The sequence below is a fragment of the Tachysurus fulvidraco genome, chromosome 3 (assembly GCF_022655615.1).
Source record: "Tachysurus fulvidraco isolate hzauxx_2018 chromosome 3, HZAU_PFXX_2.0, whole genome shotgun sequence".
Classification (NCBI taxonomy): Eukaryota; Metazoa; Chordata; class Actinopteri; order Siluriformes; family Bagridae; genus Tachysurus; species Tachysurus fulvidraco.
This window is the reverse complement of record NC_062520.1, coordinates 30,517,287-30,540,390: the sequence shown is the minus strand read 5'-3', so window position 1 is coordinate 30,540,390 and position 23,104 is coordinate 30,517,287. Positions and strand designations below refer to the sequence as shown.

The following is a 23,104-nucleotide window of genomic DNA, read 5'->3' as shown; positions in this document are numbered from 1 at the left end:
ACAGCACACATCAGCGTGATTGATTGGCCCCCTTTAGTGCGAACAGCCTGAGAGAAGCACTTTTGTTTTCTCAATGCCACCCAATTATGGGTCTTCATTCGTCACACGGGATGTAGCGATGGCACGCAGGTGATGAGTTAGTGACATATTATCTCCGTCACTAGGAACAATGGCATGAATCAAAGCTGTGGAAAGAGGACCGGTCATGCTTTCAAAGAGGTATATGGTCACCTGGGTATATTGGGGACATCATGATTTGCAAGGCAAGCGGTTCTCTTTGAAAACAGGTTCCTCGAGGGTTCTAGCTTCCTACATTGCAAGGAAGGGGAAAGGGAAACCTTCTGTTCAAACTAGGACCGGATATAAACGGTTCCAAAAAAAAAAACCCTATTAAGGAGCTAGAACCGTTAGCAATCCACATATCCCTTAAGAACCCTCAAGCATGATCGGCGAGTATATGGTTTACCTTCATTCCCTGCAGATAGCCCATCTGGTTTGGTGATGCCTGTGCTCTTTTTCCTCCTGTGCTTTTTGCGGTTGGCATGCGGCGAAGGAGGTGGTTCCAGTTTGGGACTTGTTGGTCCGCTTAGGCCAGACGCGGCGCTGAGAGAATCCAAAGTCCCGTTGGCTGAAGAGAAAGAAACCTAAGGGTTAGTGAGGAGGAAGTCACATCACACGAGCCTGGTCCCTCGTCAGACAACAGGTCTTTCAAAGAACTTGATCTTTGGTTGACGATCCAACTATTATATTGCATCTTGTTAAGCTTATTATGTAAACCGATATGGTCGTTTCTGTTTTTATGTCTCTACTGTAATATAATACGAATATAAAAAAAACCCGACGTTAATCAGAACCCAGATTTCACTAGATATAAAGTGATCCATGTTAAATTGGCACTCTGGAATGGCTTCGGTGTGGTGGGTAACTATGGTGGTGTGTCTGTATGTGTGTGGAGCGTATCAATACGGACAATAGGTAAAGAGTGGTCATATTTCTAAGCCTCTTGACACTTGAACATCACTTTTCCATCCCCCTAGGACACCATTATCCACAAGTCCTGGGGCAGAAGGGCCTTGGCAAAGCGGACCTCATATTGCTACACCCTCACACACATTCGCACTGTGTGTCAGATACTGGCAGCCCCTCTATTGTCTTGGCATCAAAAGCTCATTGAGGTGGTACACACTCTATTCATCTCAACAGGCCTGGGGTGGATGTGTGTGTGTGTGTGCGTGTGTGTTTGTGTGTGTGTGTGGACAATGGTCTGGGAACATCTGAAAACCCGTGGTGCCAAACGCTGCATATTCTAATGGCGTTGACAACCATTAGCCGGCGCGGAACATTAGACCTAATTTGGAAGATCCCTTCGGGGAGTGCAGGCTTAGCACCATCTTTAAGACAAGAGAAGAAGATGGCACCCATGTGGGGGGTAGAAGAGCCTCAGCTACAGCCTCCACATCTGCCTTGGGCTTCACAAGGTTTAGCTAGGAGAATGCTGGTTCCAAATGAATGACATTAACATAAATACCTAACCTTTCATGATGGTGAACGATGTTAACATGTTATTTACATGTTTATTTAAACCATCGATGTCGTTATACCAGGAGTTCTTTTAGAATGGAGTGCATGTGACATCAGTTTATTTGCAATCGTTTTCAAGCTAGTTTTAGCGTATTAAAAAAAAAACATACAGTGCGTAATCACCTATCATTTGCCTTGCCGTAGCTGTTCAACCGCTCCTTAACCTTAAAAGAAATTCACGGTTAAAGGTTCTGGCTCCAAAACCTCGATTTGGAGACGAAAATCTTCCATTAAACCTTTAAGAACTCCACAAGGGGGAAGAAGAGCCCTTTGAATTCATGGCTAGCGTCTTGCTGGTTTGCTACCGAGAACGGGTGACATCAGAGGCTAAGGAAGGGTTGGCATTTGATATGTTGCCATGACAACAATTTGGGAACTCCCTGACCCTTCCAATTTTCTTCCCAATTTGGACTTGCCCATTTCCACCCCAAGCTAACTCTGACCTATCATAAGACAGCTACCATTAAGAGATATCGAAAGTTAGCGTGCTTCCTCTGAGACAAATTCACTGCATTTTACTTTGGAAATGATACAAATAGACAGATCTTAAACCGGTGGATAAAACAAGGGATAATACTTTACAAGTTTTGCAAATCCCTGAAACGAGTTAGCTGCATAGCCGTGAAATAAGAAGTGACAAAATTATCGCTAACTCAAAACTCGGAGCAAATAATCAGACAGTCTGTCTTTTGAACCAGTCGAGTGCTGCACTGGTTTAAAAAAAAAAAAAAAAAACAGAGCGCAGCCAATGATTGCTAATGAAGAAAGCCACCATTCAATGGAGGAAGCCCAATTAGAACAGATTTATAATGAATAAATGATGAAGCGATGGGAATACAGAACCGAATGGGATTTGAATTGAATGAGGAGTTTAACTGTAATTCTCTTCATCAAGGGCAACCATTTTGTTTGCCTTCCTTGAAATTCATTTATTCGTTCATTCATTTTCTACCGCTTATCCGAACTTCTCGGGTCACGGGGAGCCTGTGCCTATCTCGGGCGTCATCGGGCATCGAGGCAGGATACACCCTGGACAGGTGCAGGGCACAGACACACACTCATTCACACACACACTCACACACTACGGACAATTTTCCAGAGATGCCAAGCAACCCACCATGCATGTTTTTGGACCGGGGGAGGAAACCGGAGTATCCGGAGGAAACCTCCGAGGCACGGGGAGAAACTCCACACACACAAGGCGGAAGCGGGAATCGAACCCCCAACCCTATAGGTGTGAGGCGAACGTGCTAACCATTAACCGTGCCCCCCTTCCTTGAAATTGAGCATCATAAAATATCTATGTGTTAATATAAATAAAGTGGTGTTTTTTCCATAGTGATTGCACTTGGAGTCGAGCGGTCATACCTCTAAAGTTGGCTATTTTCCAATAACAGCACATCAGGGGTCTTATTCCCCTTAGACCGTTGCCATTTTCCATCAAACACAATTTTCATTTTCATTTATCAATGACTTCTGATTAGGATTCATGGCATTTGGCAGACGTCCTGATCCTGACATGAGCTCAAACCCAGTTTTGCTCTGACCACCAGGTCAACAGTGTATGACCCTCCTGCATATACAATTTAACATGGCACAACATCCACGAAACAAGGAAGTATCTGTTCCTACTTACATTATACCAGCTATAAACATTCATACCCTTACCAGTAAAACTCTACAGACTAACTCTAAAGCCCCCCCCCCCCCCCGAACCCGGGGACTCCATCCTACTAAACAAACGACACATTTGCAAAAGTCGATTTGATGCGACGTTAGAAAGAGTACGCTCGACCAATCAGAATCGAGAATGCGACAGCACGATGGTATAAAGAGAAACCGGATTCATACATAGATCCGAGAACGGCAGTCGTGCAGGTGTCGTCGTTTTGCTTTATCCTCTCAGTTACAGTCTTTTTTGCGCTATTACAATTATTATTACAGTGACTGAAGCCGCAAGCAAGCAGACTGTAATTACTACGGCGATAAGAACGTGGCAGGAGCTGACGCTTTTTGTCTCTCAACGCTGCTCCCATCATTGATATTCATGACTATTAGGTGCCGTTCGCGCTCGCTCGTTCTGAATGGAGAAGCGCGGCGCACAGCTGCCACACACGTTGTGTTCGGCATCGCGAACGTCTGTTTCAATTTCCACACTCCTCTTCCCCAACAGCCCCCCCGGGACCAATCATTAGCCACAGCAGACAGCTGGGGGCAGAAGGGCTCCTGAGAACACCGTTCACACACACTCGCATATACACACACACACACACCGTATGGCGCAGAGGGGGAGAAGACCCAACCTGTTCGGTGCCAGAGGGTGTATTGTGTTTGTAGCGTGAGGTTAAAGTGGAAGCTTGCCCTTGTCTCTCACACAAGACCTGTAATTCATTCATATGGTTTGATTCACACAATCAAAGTCAGTCAATGGACGACCGGCTTGTAAAAGCCAGAGGAGGGTCAACGGCTTCAAATCAGGGACTTTTTTTTTTAAACCCCTCATCAATTAACAGTCTAAGAGTTTTGAAAAGATTGCAACTTCCATGACATGCAACATGATCTAACGCTGTCATCGTGTATACACTGAAAAATGAATGCTCTGATTGTTAACGCAGGATGATAAGTCATTACAGCATGGAAGAGGAGAACGGATTAACGGAAGGATGTCGACTACGACTAGATTGCGAATTACAGTAGTCCTGAGATGAGCAGAAGATCATCGTTACGATTATAGCAGCGGTACAGATCCTACAGTCTCCATGTGAGACACAAGAGCAAGAGAAACACATGGACCCAGATCACTGTTGCCCCTTTTCCACCGAGGCAGTTTGAGTGCAGGTTCGGAGCCTAATTTAGAACCAGTTCTTTCTGTTTCGACTGCCAAAGCACCGGCTCCGAACCAGGAAAAGTGGTTCTTAAGTAGCACCAAAACGTTGCTGGTCTAGACTTAAGAACCGCTTGCGTTAGGGGCTAGGGGCAGAGCTACTGCTAGCGCATTTGATAATGTACCTTAAGTATACTAATGTTTAATATACTTTTACTTTACCGCGATATGATACATTATCAGCACACATGATAGTAGGTAGCTACATGCTAAGGCTAAATTTTTTTCTGTGTTAACGATAAAATAACGTTATGTACTTTATCGATTACAACCTCCGTTTATACAGATTACACGGAGCCGCACGTGCACGTTTTATTCGCCGCGTTTGGATGCCGATGCAGGTTCGCAAAGCCATGAGCATGTGTTTGTGTTTGCCGCTGCTGCGCTAACGTTGCTGCGCTAACGTTGCTGGGACACGTGACACGTATACAGTGACATCACACTCGGCGCTGTGATGCTCTCTAGCCGGTGGAAAGGCAAACCGGTTCTTAGAAGGTTCGCCAGTGGAACCAACTTTGAACCAGCACCCGGTTCTTTCCAGTGGAAAAGAGGCATGTGTCCACCAGTCTGTAAAGAGTTAACCTGTAATGTGAGTGCTATATTCTAGACTTTTTTTTTTAATGTCTAATGTATCCTCTGAGGAAATGGATTGAGAGGTCCAGGGAGCCACTCGCCACCTAGTTAACCATCAATAACCTGCAATTTGTCCCCTATTCAAATCGCAGCACTGACCTGCTTAATTACTACTCATATGTTCTGATGGAGACGGCTTCAAGATTAAGAGCCAAAGTGGCAGGCCAGCCAGCTCGGCAGGAAGTGCGGTGAGATCAGTTTGGCATTAGCGTCACCGTCAAGGAGCTATAATGAAGCACGGGAGGAATCTGCAGCCGTTCGAGTCCGAAACTAAGGTTTTTTTTTTCCATTCCCCCGAAGGGGAGGCGGAGGAACAAGGTGGCGAGCTATCCTGCAATTACAGCCCATTACCATCGCGGCAGGAACTGGAACTTAAAAAAGGTGTCGTGTTCTGGTGATGAGGGCGAAAGGTGGAAACTCGTTTCTTTGTCGACGTGCAAGTGTGGACGGACTTCCTCCGGTAATCCGGGAGCACGCAGGGTGAAAAACCTATTTTTTTTTTTTTAAACACCCCTCTGCATCACCCCTCCTGCCTCTAATCAAAGGCAATAGCAGCAATTAATGAAAATGGGGGGGGAAAAAATCAAAAAGACAGGGAAAAAAAATCCCTGAACACAATCACTACCTCCTTCTTATTATAGTCAATTAGAGCGCGCTAATCAAGGTGCAGGCGGCTGCTCTCGGCAAACGAAATGTCAAACTTCATTACGGCCGCGCTCACAGGCTCTTCACCCGCCACAGGGAAGCGTCACACCCCTACACCCCTCCCTCCCTCCAGCCCTCTATCCTCTAGCAAATTCAAAACGAAAGGCAATCATTTTCAAATGCGTTTGTTTAAGCGCCCGAGAGGAGCCATGAGCCAACGGTAACGGTACTAGTAAGGAGATATGATTACTGTAGATAACAAGGCTCGGACACTCAAAGCCGTCGGGTTGCCGCTTGTTAGATCGCAGCGCTGCCGAATTCTTCCTCCTGTCTGTTCATTTCCTGTGACAGAAACTCTGACAACAGTTAGGCTCTTATGAAACGTGAGCATTGTATGAAGTCTTCAGCATCAGCGCTTTGTAACCATGGGAAACCGTTTCTAGGTAACCCGGCAATTGCCGTTATTTTGGTTTGGTAACAGGAAGTAACCGTCTTCTAACAGGGATTGGACGTCACTCATCATATAAAATAAAGACGCCGCCATTGATTACAAACATCTTACGTTTCTGACTCTCCATCTCAGAGCGCTCGTCATCCTCCTCCATCGTTCCATACGCTGACCTTCAGCCAACCAGAGAAGGATGACGACGATTTAACGACCGTCGTTCAACTCAAGTAGATCGAAAACGGCTAAACAGAAATATAGCAGAGCTCCATATAGAATCGTTAATAGAATTCGAGTCGTTCGTGTTATGATTCAACGTATGACGTATCAATCGCCAGAGTTCTTGATAAAGAAGTGTTTGCTCATCCAGAGTCAAAGTTCTCAAAATGGAGCTGGGAGACCCCCAGGGGGTCGGTGCATTGTTGATTATTTTGTATTTTGTTGCAGTGGTGAAAAATCTAAATCCGTTGTAGATAATAAGACTCTATTGATCATTATTGAGTGTTTCAAGCATTTAGCTGATTATTTTGGAATTGAACAAATTTATCAAAAGTGGAACCATCAAACATCTAGCAAATTATAAAAAAAAACAACAACATGGAAATAAAATGAAATCTGGAATAAATCAAAATATCTAAAATAAATAAATAAATCAGAAAATAAAAAAAAATTTTTTTAGAATGTTGAAAAACAAACTGGAAATAAAATTAAATGCAGGAAAAAATATATAATCTACAGATATAGATTGAAAAACTAGGGGAATTTTGGGATTAAAAATTAAAATTTTTGTTAAAATTTTCAGAATAAAAAAAAAAAATTTCCCAAATAGCAGTCCCTGATTGAAAAAAGATCGAGAACCTACATGCTGGAGAATTTTTTTTTTTGGAAAACATAATTGGAGATTAGATTAGATTAGATTAGATAAGACACATTCTAAGACTTTAATCATCATTGTGTATTTTTAAAGACGTGACACCTGATCCGTGTGCAGTTCCTTGCACTCTTTTAAATCACTTCCCGGATGTTGAAGGAAAGAAGAAGGTGCTTCGTGGACAACATGTAAAAGTAACTATAAAGGGATAAAAAGAGACGCGTCGTTCTTTAACGACTCTGCTGTAGAGAACATGCAGTTAAATGTAACTACAAAACAGATAAAAACAGCGTGTGCTTTAATAAAGCAAAATGGTTAATCGTTGCAATCGACTGCGGTGTGAAAGAAAGAAAAGACTTGAGAACTGTTCGGGTTTAAACGTAAAAGGTTCACGTCTCTAATTCTTCTCTAACATCTAACATGGTGGGAAAAACCTGATCCTGAGGTAAAATGTTACCAGAAATGGATAAAACACACAAACTTATTATTCATTAAAAAAATTGCTGTGGTGTAAAAAGGATAGAACATGCCGTTATGGCGTAAAAAGATTTACGTAGGTATTAGAGAGAGAAAGAGAGCGAGAGAGAGAGAGAGAGAGAGACTGACTATAACTGAATAAAAACTACCTGTCCACTAAATATATTTATAAACCATTTTCGCATAAACGTCCACCTTAATGTTTCTGTGATGGGAATAAAGGCTCTGATGGGAACGGTTCAACACACACACACACACACACACACACACACACACACACACACACACACACACACACACACACACACACAAACAAACATTCAGAGTGCGGCAGAGCTCATTGGGAGGGCAGCGGCCCTGCGAGTAATTCTGCTTTGGGGCGTGGAGCTGATGGGCGCAGGCGGGGGGCCGATGGCGGCTGAAATTGATTGTTCGACAGGCGGGGAGACGAAGAGAGAAGAGAGAAGTGAGAAGGGCGAGTGTGTGATGTGTTCAGTCTGCAGCACCACGGGGCCACAGTGTGTGCGCTCGTAAAGAGTGCTCTTTAAACTAGCAGGAGAGAGAGAGAGAGAGAGAGAGGCAGAGAGAGAGGGAGAGAGAGAGAGAAGTGTGTGTGTGTGAGGGAGAGAGAGAGACATGAAGAAAGAGAAAAAGTGTTAAGTGTGTGTATGTCAGAGAGAGAGAGAGAGAGAGAGAGAGAGAGAGAGAGAGAGAGCGATGGAGCAGCCACTAATGAGAACAACGAGTGTGCAAACATGCATGGAAATGACTGTTATTCTGTTGATGTGCATTTAAGTGCTTTTTTACTGCCAGCCGACAAAGAGATGGAAATAACCAGTGATGAATGTTGCCCCCGTAAAACATTCATTTTCCCCCACACAGGAGGGAAAAAGGAAGAAGGGAAGGAAGGATGGGGAGAAGAAAGGAAAAAGAGAGAGAGAGAGAGAGAGAGAGAGAGAGAGGGAGAGAGGGGGCGCACTGTTGTAATGCCTGGCAAATATGTTATTTGATTTCAGTCAAGTGCACTGACAGGAAGAAGAAACGAAGAGAGAGAGAGAGAGAGAGAGAGAGAGAGAGAGAGAGAGAGAGAGAGTGAACAGAGCTGTAATTACTGAATTAGGATGATTACAGATTCCATTTCTGAAAGCACTAATTCACATGTGACAAGTTCTACACGGTTCACAAAAAAACTTTTGTAATGAATCAATTCAGCCTCACGATGCCTGAGCGACACGCCGCAGAACCCCCAAACATCCCCACCACCACCACGACCCCCTCTGCTGCTCGACAAGCGGCTAGCTCGGCGTTAAACGCGTTGACTTGTTTAATTATATGGGAAACATCCTGTAGATCCATAGCTACGCTGGCGCAATTAAAGCGAACGAGCTTAATTACACAGAAAGAAATCATTTACAAGATAAACAAGAAGAGCAAAGTAAGCTAATGACCGTCAAGATGTAACCATAGCAACAGCTCTGCAATAGGAGTAATACTAATAATACTACTAATAATAATACAACCAATTAAACTGTTAATAGTACTAGTGAAAATAAAAACAAATACTGCTAATAATAATGACAATCATTATTTAACAAATGAAAACAAACAACAGTAAATAAATAAGAATAGTAAATCTAATGATAAACAAATACTAAAAAACACAAAAACAATCATATGTTTTGTTTAAAAAGAGCGTTGTTTTTATTTCTAATAAAATAAATTCAGATTCTAAATAAAAGTTACTGACATCGTGTTTTGGAAGCAGTGGACATCGCGCGCGCACGTGTGTGTGTGTGTGTGTGTGTGTGTGTGTGTGTGACACACCTGAGGCACAGCTCGTGTTAACTGCTTCATTCCACTGCTCAGCACTGGACACAGAGAAAGAGCGCTGATGCATTCCCTCCTTAGCCCCGCCCACAGAGGCCACACCCAGTCCTGAGGCCACGCCTCCAGATTGCAGAGAGGTGCTGCTGTTCGAGTGCGAAGCGCCTGAGTGAGAAAAGAGAAAGCTTCATTTACTACCTTTTATACAAATACAACACACAAACTGCTCCATAATTATTGGCACATACAGTATAAAGAAACACGAACCATTCTAACCTTTTAGAAAAGTCAAGGGTTATTTGTTCTCATTAAGAAAGAAAGAAAGAAAGAAAGAAAGAAAGAAAGAAAGAAAGAAAGAAAGAAAACATGATGGAACATTCAATGAAAATAATCATCTCAAAAAACAACAAAAAAAAAAAACACACAGAACTTTAAGGCAACAAAATCAAATCCTTGTAATTAAATCCTTATTTTGTCCCAAGGGCGTGTAAACTTTTGCACACGGCTGAACCGTACTCAGGTGTACGTGCATTTCTGCTCATATCACTGATAAGATTCTGAGTCTGAATGGACTTCAGTCATATATTTTATTTTAGTACTTTCAGGTCGACAAGTGTATCCGAACATATTTAGGGGTGGATCATGGGGCACTTTTAGATGTCTAGATAGTTTTTTTTTTTACCTTAATATATAACTAATGATAATTTGAAGGGGTATTTTTAGGGAATATTCTGGCAACATGTTTTGGGATTGCATTGTGGGGCATTTATTTATTTATTTTTTTATGGTTTTTCTGTGAAGCTGCAGCCATTTATTTATGGATGTTTTAGTGATTGGGGTAGTTTTTGCGCGTCATTCGTGTATTTTGGAGCATTTTCGGGGGCATTTTTCGGAGGTTCTTTTTGACCCTGTGTGACTGACGTGTGTGCTGTTAAATATACATCAATAATAAACAAGCTGTCTGGAGTCATCATGCTCTGTGATTAACGACTGTACACTTTCCTCCCCTACAGATGCGCTACACGTCCTCTCCATTTGTCTCACGGCTGCTCGTTCTCTCCGTGATAGGGTCTGCCACTTCTCCGTGTTCATCTCTCTGCGCTACATGAGCAGTCGCCGCCTCCTCCGCTCTCTCCTTCCCTCCCTCTCTCTCCGTCTCTCTCGCTCATTCCCCCTCTCGGTTTCTGCCACTAATTAGCCCTTAATTAACAAGATACACTCGGAACAGTAATTAGCTCTCCCCCCCACTCGCTGCCAGCCACATCCATCTACCCCAGCGGCATTCCCGCCTGCCTCCAATCAGAGGCGCCCGTCATTAGCGCCGAGGCCGGGGTGGGCACCGCATGGCGTCCTCTCACTCCGCTCCCACTGCTCCCAAAAAACACACGCTGGCCCTCTCAAACATTTTAGCGACAACACTTTAATGATTTTTCCCTTTGGTTCAAGTCAAAATGACCCGTTTATTAATTGTTTTCACGACATGACGCTTGTTACATTATTTGTCTGACACCGTAAAGCCTCGCTATGACCTGAAGGTTACTGAAGGCGGCAGGAAAAAAATTAAATAAAGAAATCAAACATTTAATGATTTGGTTCAGGTCATAACGAATCAATAAAACAACAAAATGGTGCAAATGGTTAGAGGTGTAACTTTTTTGGGGTGTTTTTAAATAACGCTGGTGTTTTGAGGCAATTTTCTAGAATTTTTTCCCTGTTTTTTTATCTTTTCCTGGAGATGTCTGTTAGGACCGATGTAATTTTCCGGAGCAGTTTCTCTGAGAATTAAATTTTAATGAATTTTAAAATGTTATTTTTTATAGTGTATTTTTTTATTTATTTTTTTATTTATTTTTTAAAGAGAGCTTTGCTATTTTGTCTGGGCGCTTTTTTTGGTGAAACTTTTTTTTTTGAGAGGCTCTTCAGAAAGTTTTTTTTTTTTTGGGAACAGATTTTTTTTTGAGGTCATTTTTAGGGCCACTTTACAGTTTATTCGACTTGTAAATGTAGAAATTTAGAAACAAGCAAACAAAAAACCAAACAAACCCAGAAGAACAAGAAAAGAGAAGATCCTGACTGTACTGCAGGCTTCGACGGTTAGTGAGACGTTTACGTCTTTTACGTCAGCTTTACCGTCTAATTCGACTCCCACGCTTCGTGCACAAAGTCATTAAACCTGCTACTCTTCCATTCGTTGACATTCGAGGAGGATATCAGACGCTCCAACATCACGAGATAAGCCGTTTGATCGTTCGGCCGCCCCTCCTCCGAGCCGAAATCACAGCGACTAGCTTATTCAAGAATTTGAGAACAGCTATGCAGATGGTCCACAGAAATAATCCTAAAAAACTTTTTTTTTTCCCTTAAAAATTTTTTTCAAAAAAGAGCACGTTCTCGGCCATCTGTCTTGACGCACTTTGCAGTTAACTTCTCTGTTTTGTCTTTTGTTTCCTTTCTCTGCCGCTCTCTCTTCCTGTTGCCTCCCTCCATCGCTCTAATTTAGCGAGCACGCTCCTCAGCGTGAGACAGGAGCTCTCTGCCGCTCCCTCCCTCCGAGAGACGCCCTTCCCCTACGGGCACGGCAAGATTAATATTCCTGCGCCCAACAAGATAATTACCGACACTAATTAGACATGATTATGCGAATTTGATACACTTATTACTCCCGCTAATGGCTACGACGCATTAGGCTAACAAGAGCCTGTGCTAGCTGAGGTTTGCTTAGCGTTAGCGCCGAGCGAGGAGACGCCTCGGCACAATCAGGGGCAATTCGTTAGTAATTGAAAGAATAGAGGGTATTCTTACGCCTGTCACTTTCGCAGACGTGTAATCACATGGCGCATTGTTGACGAGAACGTTTTATTACTTCTGTCATAATATTGCCTCTGACTGCTTCTTTGCGCATCTCTCGCCACGTATTTAAGTGAGAAGGGACGAAATTAAATAAAGCCGCGGCGCGATTATCACTCAGATAGACGCCTCTGCTGCTGGATGCCACCGGTAATTACTACACATTGTTTTAACTCTGAGCGCCGCTTGAGGGGAAACGGATTCGAGACACATGCTAACATGCTAGCAAACGTCATCTCAGAGAGCTTTCAGCTTCCAGTGCTGACAGAAAATGTTCATGAAAAGGACATTTGAACAAAACAATTTTGTTTACAAAAAAAATTCTTCAACCTCAAAGTTGTATAACTGCATGGAAACTATATGCTATGTATATATACAGAATATATATATATTTTAAAAAAAATTATGTCTAAAAAAACCCCAAATAAACACCAATGGACAAACAGCAACAAAGATAAACTTAAATGTAAATAAAAAAATAAAATAAAATAAATTTAAACAAATAAATAAACTTATATGTATTATATATATATATATATATATATATATATATATATATATATATATATATATATATATATATATATATAAAATGATAAAAATTTGTTTAAGATCTAATAAAAAAACTTAATAATGGTAATTTTGTGTATTTAAAAAAATAATAAAAATAAAATGTGAATTTTAAAAATAAAATTTTAAAAAAAGAAATAGTATATAATATCTAAAAAAAAAAAACATTTGATGTCAGCTTGAATGGGCAGAAAGCAAACTAAGGTCTTGTTGATTGGGTGTGAAAAGAACGCTCCATATACTTGCACTAATCACCTACAATTAGACAATTACACGATTAGATGATTAGTGATTACTAAGGGGGTGAGGGGGTGATGGGACACGCAGATCATGGCAGAATACTCGGAGTCGATTCTGTGACGTTACACACACACACACACACACACACACACACACACACACCACAATATTTGAAATCGGAAGCAAAACGGACAGGTTGACGGTTTTTTAAAAAAAAAAAAAAAAAAGAAAAAAAAAGAATATTAAACTAATTTTTTTGGCATTTTATTCTGTTCAAGAGTAAAGAGTAAAAAAAAAGTTCATTTTTTGATTCAAATAATCATATTTTATCTATTAATCTGATTCGATTTTTTAAAAAATGATAAAAGCGGCAAAGTTTATGTGACAATGTTTTAGAATTCTAACACGATACGCTAGAAAAGTAAAAGTTCAACAACAGGGTGGTGTCATGAAGTGGACTGTTACTGTTATCTCCCTGAAGTTGATTAACTTCCTGTCTTAACTTTATACAGCTTAAATCCGATTCGTTTGCCGGCGATTCGTAACATTTATTTGTTAAAAGTACTTTTTATAAAGTTTGCACTCGCGTGTAACATGTAAAAAAAAAAAAAAAAGAAACACTTTCTTTTCTCTCAGATTGTCAAGCAACGAAAAACTGCCCTATGCTGATGACTCTCCCATGCAGGAAAGCAGGAACGTCTGCAGCTTGAACTTAAATTTTCACTTCATCATCATCATCATCATCGTCATCACCACCACCACCACCTTCTGAGCACACAGAATGACTCAATCAATAATTTACCCTCTGTACAAATCAAAACAAACAACGAACGCATGATGAGCATTTGATAGAACTTTGTTGAATGCCAGATGCTTTTGAGAGTAGCTTCTGAAAACAAGTCAAAATGAAGCCAAACTTTACAATTAAGGCAAAGATTGGTGTTTATTTGCGGTCACAAATAAGCAGAAATGACTTTTATTTATTTATTTATATATTTATTTATTTTAATGGTGTGAAATAATATATGCGCTACTTTAACTTGGGGGGAAAAAAAAAAAAGAAGGAGAGAGAACAAATAATTGACTAACCTCGCCTCATCTCCATCAGGAATTCAACAATCATCTCTAATTGTCAAATTTGATGCTAATGATTGATGAATTAAACATGTCTCTATCAATTAGTCCCTGGCGAACAATTCTGCATAAAAGGGGAGATAATGTAATTACAAGGAGAGAATAATCAGAGGAAAATACGGGGTAGAGCACTGTATTCGCTCCCGCGTCGCCACTTCAGACACATGTCGCCGGGGTTATTAGAACTCCAGAGATAGCTGACTGACACTCCGTAACCCCGGACACACACACACACACACATACACACGACCATGAGATCATGACCACTACTCTGTAACTCACCAGCTCAGTTATTGCCAAATTTAACACGGTTTCAAAAATAAGCTGGAAAACAAGCCGAGACTTCCGAGGACACGAGCGATGGGCGTGAACAGATTTAAATTTCTCCTTCATCTCGTATGATACGATGCATATATTCACTGAAATAGACGCAAAAAAAACCCTAAAATCGCAACCTACCGCTAAACGTTGTTACTATGGCAACCAGAAGTAGGAAGTTCATAATACAACAACTAGCTGGATGTGTGAATGCATCTTGGATAAGTTGCTGCAAGATCATATCGGCAAAACAAACTATTTCGCTATGCGGACGACTCATCAAGCCGTGGTCTTAGCTGTTACTATAGAAACGATTAATACAAACAATCTGCATAGCTCTCGAATTCTTGCATTAGCTAGACACTGTGATTATGGCTCGGGCCGGGGGAAGGGCGGCCGTATTATCTTGCCCCATGAATTAATGAAGTATGCTTTAGGACAGGGTTTAACTGATCTGTGTGACGATTCCTCAGCTGTAGGTTAATGTAGTAGCGTGAAGCGCATGTTCTGGATGAGATCCCAGAGATCCTGCTCTCCAGACTTGCCTGATCCAGACAAGAATGGAGAACCATGGGATTGATAGAAGAATACGAGCTAGAGGTGCCGGGTCAGACATGATGCAGAGGGTTAAGGGCCTTGCTCAAGGGCCCAAAGGTGGTTGCTTGGCAGAGCCTTAACCGCTTGAGCCACCACTGCCCTTGATGTAGAAGGTTCCACTACGAGACCATGGAGGTGGCTTCAGGCTGCTGTGGCCAGGTTTTATCCTCCATCATTAGACAGATTCTGTGACTCGATTATTCGATTATTAATCGTTTCAGTTTTAGAGCCAAGTTCACTTTTGAGTCCGATTCTTCTGAAGGTTTCCTTAAATCGTCTGAGGGAGTTTTTTCCCTCTCCATGATCACCTCTAGCTCGCTCATTAGGGATGAATATGAATTTCATATTTCTATTAAAAAAAAATCTGCTGTGTGTCAATTTCACACAAAAGCAACACAGAGGCTTTTATTTTATATTTATAATGTTATTCAACTTTGTGGTTTGAATAAATACAGAGGTTAAAAATTATTTTATTCTGAGTTCATTATTTAAAAGTCTTTAACTTGACTCAATGTAAGTACCTGAGATATACTTTAAATTGTATGCATATAAATAAATAAATAAATAAATAAATAAATAAATAAATAATAAAAACGCAACCTGTCATTCGTTAATTATTTGTTAATAAACTGCTGTAGCAGAAAAGGAATAAACCACTTTGTGATGCGCCGTTACGGAAAAACATTTCGGGTAGAAATAAAAAAAGCGAAAGCGTGATTATTTTGCCACGAAATAACAACAGGCTTCAGAAGAACAAAGCAATCTTGCAGGGGCGAGAATTTAGATACGATTAGTGAAGAGGGCAGATTAGCGGAAGGGGGGGGGGCGGCCATTTTTCCTCATTCCTCCTGGTTTTGGTGTCTTTTCAGACGACTGATGAGGCGTGTGGTCACGGGGCCGCGGAGTCCTGACCCCTGAGAGCGACTGCTGCCATTATGTACAAGTGTGGAGGATAATGAGGCGTCCATGCTAATGCAGGGGAAAGGGGAAGGGTGGAGATGAGACGGAGGGGAAGACCGGGTCTGATTGTCTGTCTGTATAGGGTATCGCTCGAGTGCGTGTCGGGGACGGAGACTGGAATGACGCGTGACGACGTTAAACAGCATCGCTAACACTCGGAATCGTAACCAAGTATCCGACCGGAAAATGAGCGAGATTCACGGACTTGATCGGTTAAGAAATCCAAATTGTTTTAAAGACAAATGAAAACAAAAACGTTGATACGGTTAAGATCGGTCAAATTTATGGAAGGTGTCTCTATACGTTTTAAAACAGGTTTTAAGTTTTACGCTTTGTCCGACAAGCCAAGTTTTTCTACAACCAATTAACAAAAACTAAAATAATTACTACGCCTAATTAACGTGAACCGTTACACAAAAAAACGAATAAAAGTTGGGAAAGTTTTGCTCGTCCCATTTGAAGAATTTTTTATTTTTTTTTAAAATCACAGACTACTGATATGCGTCAGGGGAAAAGAAGAAGCGTAACGTTTTTCGTTCATAAATAAACCGGAACCTTTCCTTTAACGTTAAACAGGTCGCAATTTTAAATACGTGATGTTTGTTATAATCTCAGCGAAATGTTGTGGGGTTTTTTTCCCGTTCGTTTCCGTAACGTTTACCGACGAGAAAGCCTCGGGTCCCGTGTCAGACGTCTTTCTGATCGTTGTTCCTGATAAGCGGCGTGTAATACGTCGAGCGCTGAGATGACGCTATCGCACATACGGATGCGTTTCGAGACTCTGCGGCTCAGTCAGACGTCATCGATTACGGCTGAATGGCAGGACTATTATGGCTCTGCTATCACGTATCTGTCTGCGGCGACAAGAGCGAGGCGTCGTATTTAAAAACGGTTCCGGTGAGTACTTAGCAGAAAGATTAGGACGGGCCTCGTGTAGACAGACTCCTTTTTACTCCGTGGACACATGCGTTCATTCATTTAGCCTCCCGTCGTGTTCCTTCTCTATCTTTCAAACGGCTCCCTTCCACCTCCCTCCTAAAGCATCCCTAATGGTTCTTCAGCAGTTGTGTGTGTGTGTGTGTGTGTGTGTGAGAGAGAGAGAGAGAGAGAAAGAGAGAAAAGGGGGGGATGAATTACAGGCGAAAGGGAACGACAGCGCTCAGCTAGAGTGCCATGAATGAAAAATTACCCCTTTGTTCGCTCGCATCAATTGCATGCCTAATGAAATCAAAATCAGATTGCATAATCAAGTGTAGGGCTCGGACTCGGGCGGAGAGCCACGCAGAGCCGCAGCCTTCTCTCCCCTTCTCTGGAGTGGAAATTAACACCAGCTCAGATGGATAGTTGGGGGCAAAAAAAAAAAAAAAAAAAGATAGAGAGCTAGAAAGAAAGAGAGAGAGAGAGAGAATCCAATAACACTAAGAACGAACTGGAATTTTTTATTCCTCTTACACCACAGAAACCTCTCCTGCTCACTTTGTCAGGTTTAAAACAAGTTTCTAGTAGATTTAATACGCCTTTCGCTTTGAGCGTTACCTAAGAACGGTCTTGCGAAAACCTGCATCTGACGATATTCTTCAAAAGCTGATGCTTTGGATTTTTATTAGCAACAGATACGTAACAGAGTCACGCTGTGTCTGAGGCTCAGTCTCAAAGCAGGTAGTGTACATGTAGTGCACTATGGAGTGTAGGAACTCAGGGCAAGTAGTTAAGTGTGTGTGTGTTCTAAACAGTATTCGCTCCTCAGGACTAATCTAATTTAATGAGCTGAGTTAAACTCAATGCAGTGAACCTACAGAGTGACCAGGAAACCAATTTGAGGCGTACATGTTAAAATAAATATTTCCTCCTGCGGGTTAAAGAGCTCCACGATCTGTGAAGTAAGAACATCTAGAATAAATCTAGAGTAAATATTCTTACACTTTTCTCTTTCGCGGTCATCTGAAACTGGCCCTTTACAAACACAGGGTTTGATGTTTCATGACGAACCCCTAGCGAGTCTTTACAGACTAATTAAAGCGGGGATCTGAATTTTTTTCTGGTCCGGTGAAATTTCAGCTCCCCCAACAGATCAGACCGTCTAATTTTTATTAATTACTTTTAATGCAAACCCCCTAAATCCAATTACACCTTTCCCTATCGGGGGTGGGTGGGTGGGGGTGAATCCCACCAGGGAATATGGAGTAAACGTCTTTATTTCTACTCGGCGGACGCGTCGGACAAAGCAGACCTGCGAGCTTTCAGCTGTATCACCGAATGCTTAGAAGAGATTTGAAATATGATATGATTTTTTTCCCCACATGATAAATAATAAATAGATAAATGATCATAATACCAGCTAAACATAATATTAGCAAAGAAAAATAATCAATAAAAATTAAGAATTTTCCCCTTAGACAAAAACAAGTCTGGTGTGGCGCTAATTAATAATAATCAGTTTTTTTTTTGTCAGTTTTTTTTTAAAAACAAAACAGGCAGATCAGAGTCCCACCCCCTTGCTTTTTATTGGCTCATAAGACCGAGAACTTTAAATCAAATCACTAAATCTAACTTTATCCTTTATGCCCTTTCCCCTTCGGTGAATGAACTTTTTACTGGTTAAATTTGTTCTGATCGATATTCAAGTTCAACGTCACAGCGTGTATCTTTTCGAGTTAAAGTAATACTTCACATAACTCTTTTGACATAAAATAATACATTAGGAACTTCTTTGATTAGCTTATTAGCGGTGGTTTGATCATTCTGGAAAGTTCTGGAAAGAGTTGTCACGGTACAAAGGTCATTAGAGAATTATAAGCTTTTAAAATGATATTTTAGCGTCATGATGCCTTTGGGAAATTGAGCTTGGAATGGAAAAATACAAGACATGCTTTTCTCTTGGTTCAGAAGCCTAGAAAGAGAGAAACAGCTTGTTTTCTATCAGTTTAGACTCACCTGTGGCTCCGATGCCGAGCTGCAGTGTGCTCCTGTCCTTGGTTAAGCCGTTGCTTTTGGGGCTAGCATTCGGTGCTACTGTAGCCACCGCCCGGGGCGGCCTTTTCCCCGGGACTTTGACCGTCGTCCGGAGCAAATCGATCTCTTTCCCGTGAACGTTCTGCATGTAATCCTTATAAAAATAATTAAAGAAACACAAGCAAACTGTTTGAAGAGCTTACAGATTAGATTGGGGAGTTAAAACTTCGCTAGCAATTTACGCAAAAATTGAGCAGTTAAGGTCACAAGCTAGTAGCAGTCGCGATTGCTTTTTAAATCTCCCACTTCCACCAAAAACAAAACAAAACAAAACAAACCAAAAAAAAAACCAAAACACCACACAATTAACTTCACCTGCATCTCTGCTTCGGCAGATTAGCAGAATTAGCGCTAATGACCGCAAATAGGCTCATTCCCATTTAAATCTGGCCATTTCATTTGGATGGGGTGTTTGTACCAACTCAAATGGGGTAAGCCAAGGTGAAAATCACCCTGATCAGCAGAAAAAAGGAAGGAAGGAAGAAAAAAAAAACCCACGACAACAACTGCAAAACAAAACGTGCAAAGATGCCGGCCCCTGAAAAGCCTCCCGCCAACTCCGTCGCGTTTTTACTGCGCACCATAAAGCACTAATTTCTTCAAAAGCCTCGCTGCTAATTACCCAGTGAGCGCTCTCATTTCACTTTATTGCAGGAATTAACAGCCAGTTCGAGGCGCAGAAAGCTATTAAGATGTGTGATTAAGCCATATTCAATTAGTTTCTGCAAACAATTTAATTGATGTAGCAGACAGAATTAACAGAAGGGGATTGTGGGACGGCTCTGTTGGCTGCAATGCAAAATTAAACAGTTTCTGTCTCTCTTTCTCGCTCTCTCTCGCTCTCTCTCTCTGCACCCACACTGCAGTTAAATGGTGTGAGTAACTCATGGAACTTGTGTGGAAGAATGAGCCACAGGTGTCCAGACGCTAATAGCATCGACGCAAAGTAACGACGCTCAAGCCGAAAGCCGCCTGCCGCGTACAGTACTTCTCTGCCGATTCGAGAGACGCTCGCGCCATTTTTTTTTTCTGCACATGTTCTCAAACCGAAAATGATGATTTCATGACTCAGACTCCACTAGTGATGAGTTTTTAACACTGAAGCATATGTGTTCGTTTTATCAACACATCTTTATGTTCGGTCACCTTCTCGGTCCTTATGGGTCTCTTAAGCGGTACAATATCTACTGAGCTCGATATGATTTTTTTACACATTTACTAGTTTTATGGTTTAAAAAAAAAAAAAAAAAAAAAAAAAGCGACGCCGCTTCAAGTGCTATTTTATACGCTGCTAGCTAATCAAAGGAGGCTGACAAATCTGTGGTTTATTATCCGATTTGTCAGTTTTAAAAGTTAAAGGTTTTAGATGTTAACTGAAAATTTGTTTTGGTTTTTCTGAAAATTCGTTTTATTTTCTACCATTGAAATTTTTCTTTTAATTTCTATAATTTCTATAATTTCGTGTTTTTTGTAAACATGAGATTATTAAAAAACTTTTATAGATAAAAGAAATAAAAGTAAATTAAACTTTTTTTTCAATTTCTTGCTTTTTCTAATTTTGAAAATTTGATTTTTTTAATTAATTTCATATGTTTAACATATGAAAGTATAAAAAAAACAGTATTTCAGAGTTAAAAATATAAGATGTTAACTGAATCTTTTTTTTAAAAAAAGTTATAAAAAAAACAATTTTTAGTTTGAGGTAAAAATATTAAATGCTAAACATGAAATTATAAAAAAATATTTTTAAATTAACATTAAATTATTTAACCGTGTTTTTTTTGTAGTTCCACTTTTATATATGAATGTATTTGTTATATTCTACACAGTCTTTTTTAATTGATTGTTTTATTTAGTTAATCTTGTTTTTATTATTTATTTGTTGATTTATTATTACTTTTTTTATTACTATGAAGTCTGTCAAATGCAATTACGCTCTGGTTCCAGTCAGTATTTTCTATCCCCTAATAGAAAGGAAACTTTTTTTTAAGCAGCTGAAAAGCTTCCAAGCCCGAGAGCGACACGTACGAGAAACCTGGCAAATGTCTAAGACTATAGTTTAAAAAAAATAAAAATAAAAATAAATAAAAAAGTAAAAATTTTTGTCGTAAGGACTTCATAAGGAGGGACAAGAGGAACCATGTGTTGAAAATCACGGTCATTGGTTAACAATTTAAAAATCTAGTAATAAAATAAAAGTATATAAAAAAAATGTATTGTTTATATTGTTAATTTAGAAAAAGTGCAATTTAAGTTAGGAAGTTCTGATTCATTTAGAGAAAGTGCAACTGCTGATTAACTTTAGCAGATTAGCTTGCATTTATGTTTGCAGTGAAACTGAAAAAAATGAAATTCGGAAAGAAAAAACACTTTAAAAAAAACAAAACAGGAAAGTTTGTACTCATGGAAAAAACAACGTACTAAGCAGACGCTCCTTTTCGGTCGTTCCGAACGTCGTTCTATTCAAAATATTATAATCGGATGCATCAAATAATCATACACATGAAGGTCTAGACAGGAAGTGCTCATCACTCACGTGTAAGCTTGGATGATAGGTGAGGAGGCCGTTGTCGCACAACGTCACGTACTTCTTTTTCCACTCTTTATTTAGCGACTTTCCGCTCCTCTTTAGCAGAATGCCCTGCGGGAAGCAAAACCGATAGAAATTTTAAATTCGTTAGGAAAAAAACAAAAAAACAAACGAAAACCACACCGAGTTTTCGTAGTTAAATAAAAATGAAAAACATCAATATTCAGGATAAATTCTACATTCAACAAGTGGAATTGTGTGGTTCCTAATGAGTAGATCAGGAGTAGGGGCATATGGTAGCCTAGCGGTTAAGGTGTTAGGCTACCAATCGGAAGGTTGTGAGGTCGATCCCAGGTCCACCAAGCTGCCACTGTTGGGCCCCTGAGCAAGGCCCTTAACCCTCAATTGTTCAGCTGTATAAAAATGAGATAATGCAAGTCGCTCTGCATAAGGGAATCTGCCAAATGGTGTAAATTAAGTGACGTGATGTGACATACGGCTAAGTAAGCACAACCTTAGGATAACGAGTCAGACTCTCTAACCATCAGGCCACGCCTTAGGATAACGAGTCAGACTCTCTAACCATCAGGCCACGATAATGATCGATAATGATAGATTCATAATGATTGCCAACCGAAGGATTTACGTTTGCCGTTATAAGCTTCCAAATACGAGAGTAAATATGACAATGTACATGTTCTTTAAATAAAATGTATACTTTTACATCATTATTTCTGACAACACTAACATATCAAATCTAGGATTTAAACTTTACGTGTTCAAAAATGTCACCGGAAATATAAGGCGACCGTCTAATTTTATACAGCGGCTAAAGACATTTTTTTCTTCTAAAATTTTCCTAAAATTCTAAATATTATTTTTTCTTCATTTTGGTATTTTTTCCCCTTTCTAATGAATTTTATGCTGTTTTTTTTCCATTGTAGCTGATTTTTTTTCCGTTATCATTTTTTTTTACTTTTATTATTTCATTTCTATTCTAGAAAACAAATATTTGTGTGTTGTGTTCTGCCTTATCGCTCTAACCTTACTCGATTTTAATCATTTCTTATCATTTCTTCTGTTTTACCCTTGTGTTTTTTTTTCATATAAAATCTAGAATCTGTAATTCTGTAAAAAAAATACTTCTTGAATTCTGTGCTTTGAACTTTTTTTTTTTACGATTACTTCTCTTTTCCTTTTGTATTATTATTATTATTGCTGTTCTTTTGATTATTAGTAGATGCACTATTGACCTCGAACTGCTTCTCTTCCTCGTGCACATATCAATCCAAAATGAAGGCTAAATCCTAAATCCTATTTGTGTCGACTCTGCCTCTGTATGCATGAGCCTGCTGTGGCGGCACTGAACTCGAGCAGACCTTTGCGAGCTCGGGATTAGCCTGTGTGATCTGAGCTTCTTCAAAGCCACTGGATTGTTCCCTTATCTCCCTCTCGGCTCACCAGGACAAACAAAGCAAGGCCACGAGCCTGAGGGGGCCAAACGCAAGTGTGAGGGGGGTCTGAGGGCTAATCAGG

General features: G+C 40.4%; 1 protein-coding gene across 3 annotated transcripts in view; it reads right to left on the bottom strand.

The window, feature by feature from the left end:
• The window catches only part of agap3 (ArfGAP with GTPase domain, ankyrin repeat and PH domain 3), a 129,733-nt gene that overhangs the window by 22,207 nt on the left and 84,422 nt on the right, over positions 1 to 23,104 (bottom strand). For all 3 annotated transcript variants that reach the window (XM_027171589.2, XM_027171590.2, XM_027171586.2), the window contains exons 10-13: positions 21,575 to 21,679; positions 18,961 to 19,132; positions 9,361 to 9,525; positions 467 to 628 (exon numbers count right to left, since the gene is read on the bottom strand). In XM_027171589.2, the coding sequence (XP_027027390.1) occupies positions 467 to 628; positions 9,361 to 9,525; positions 18,961 to 19,132; positions 21,575 to 21,679 (604 nt within the window). The remainder of the gene's footprint in view (positions 1 to 466; positions 629 to 9,360; positions 9,526 to 18,960; positions 19,133 to 21,574; positions 21,680 to 23,104) is intronic.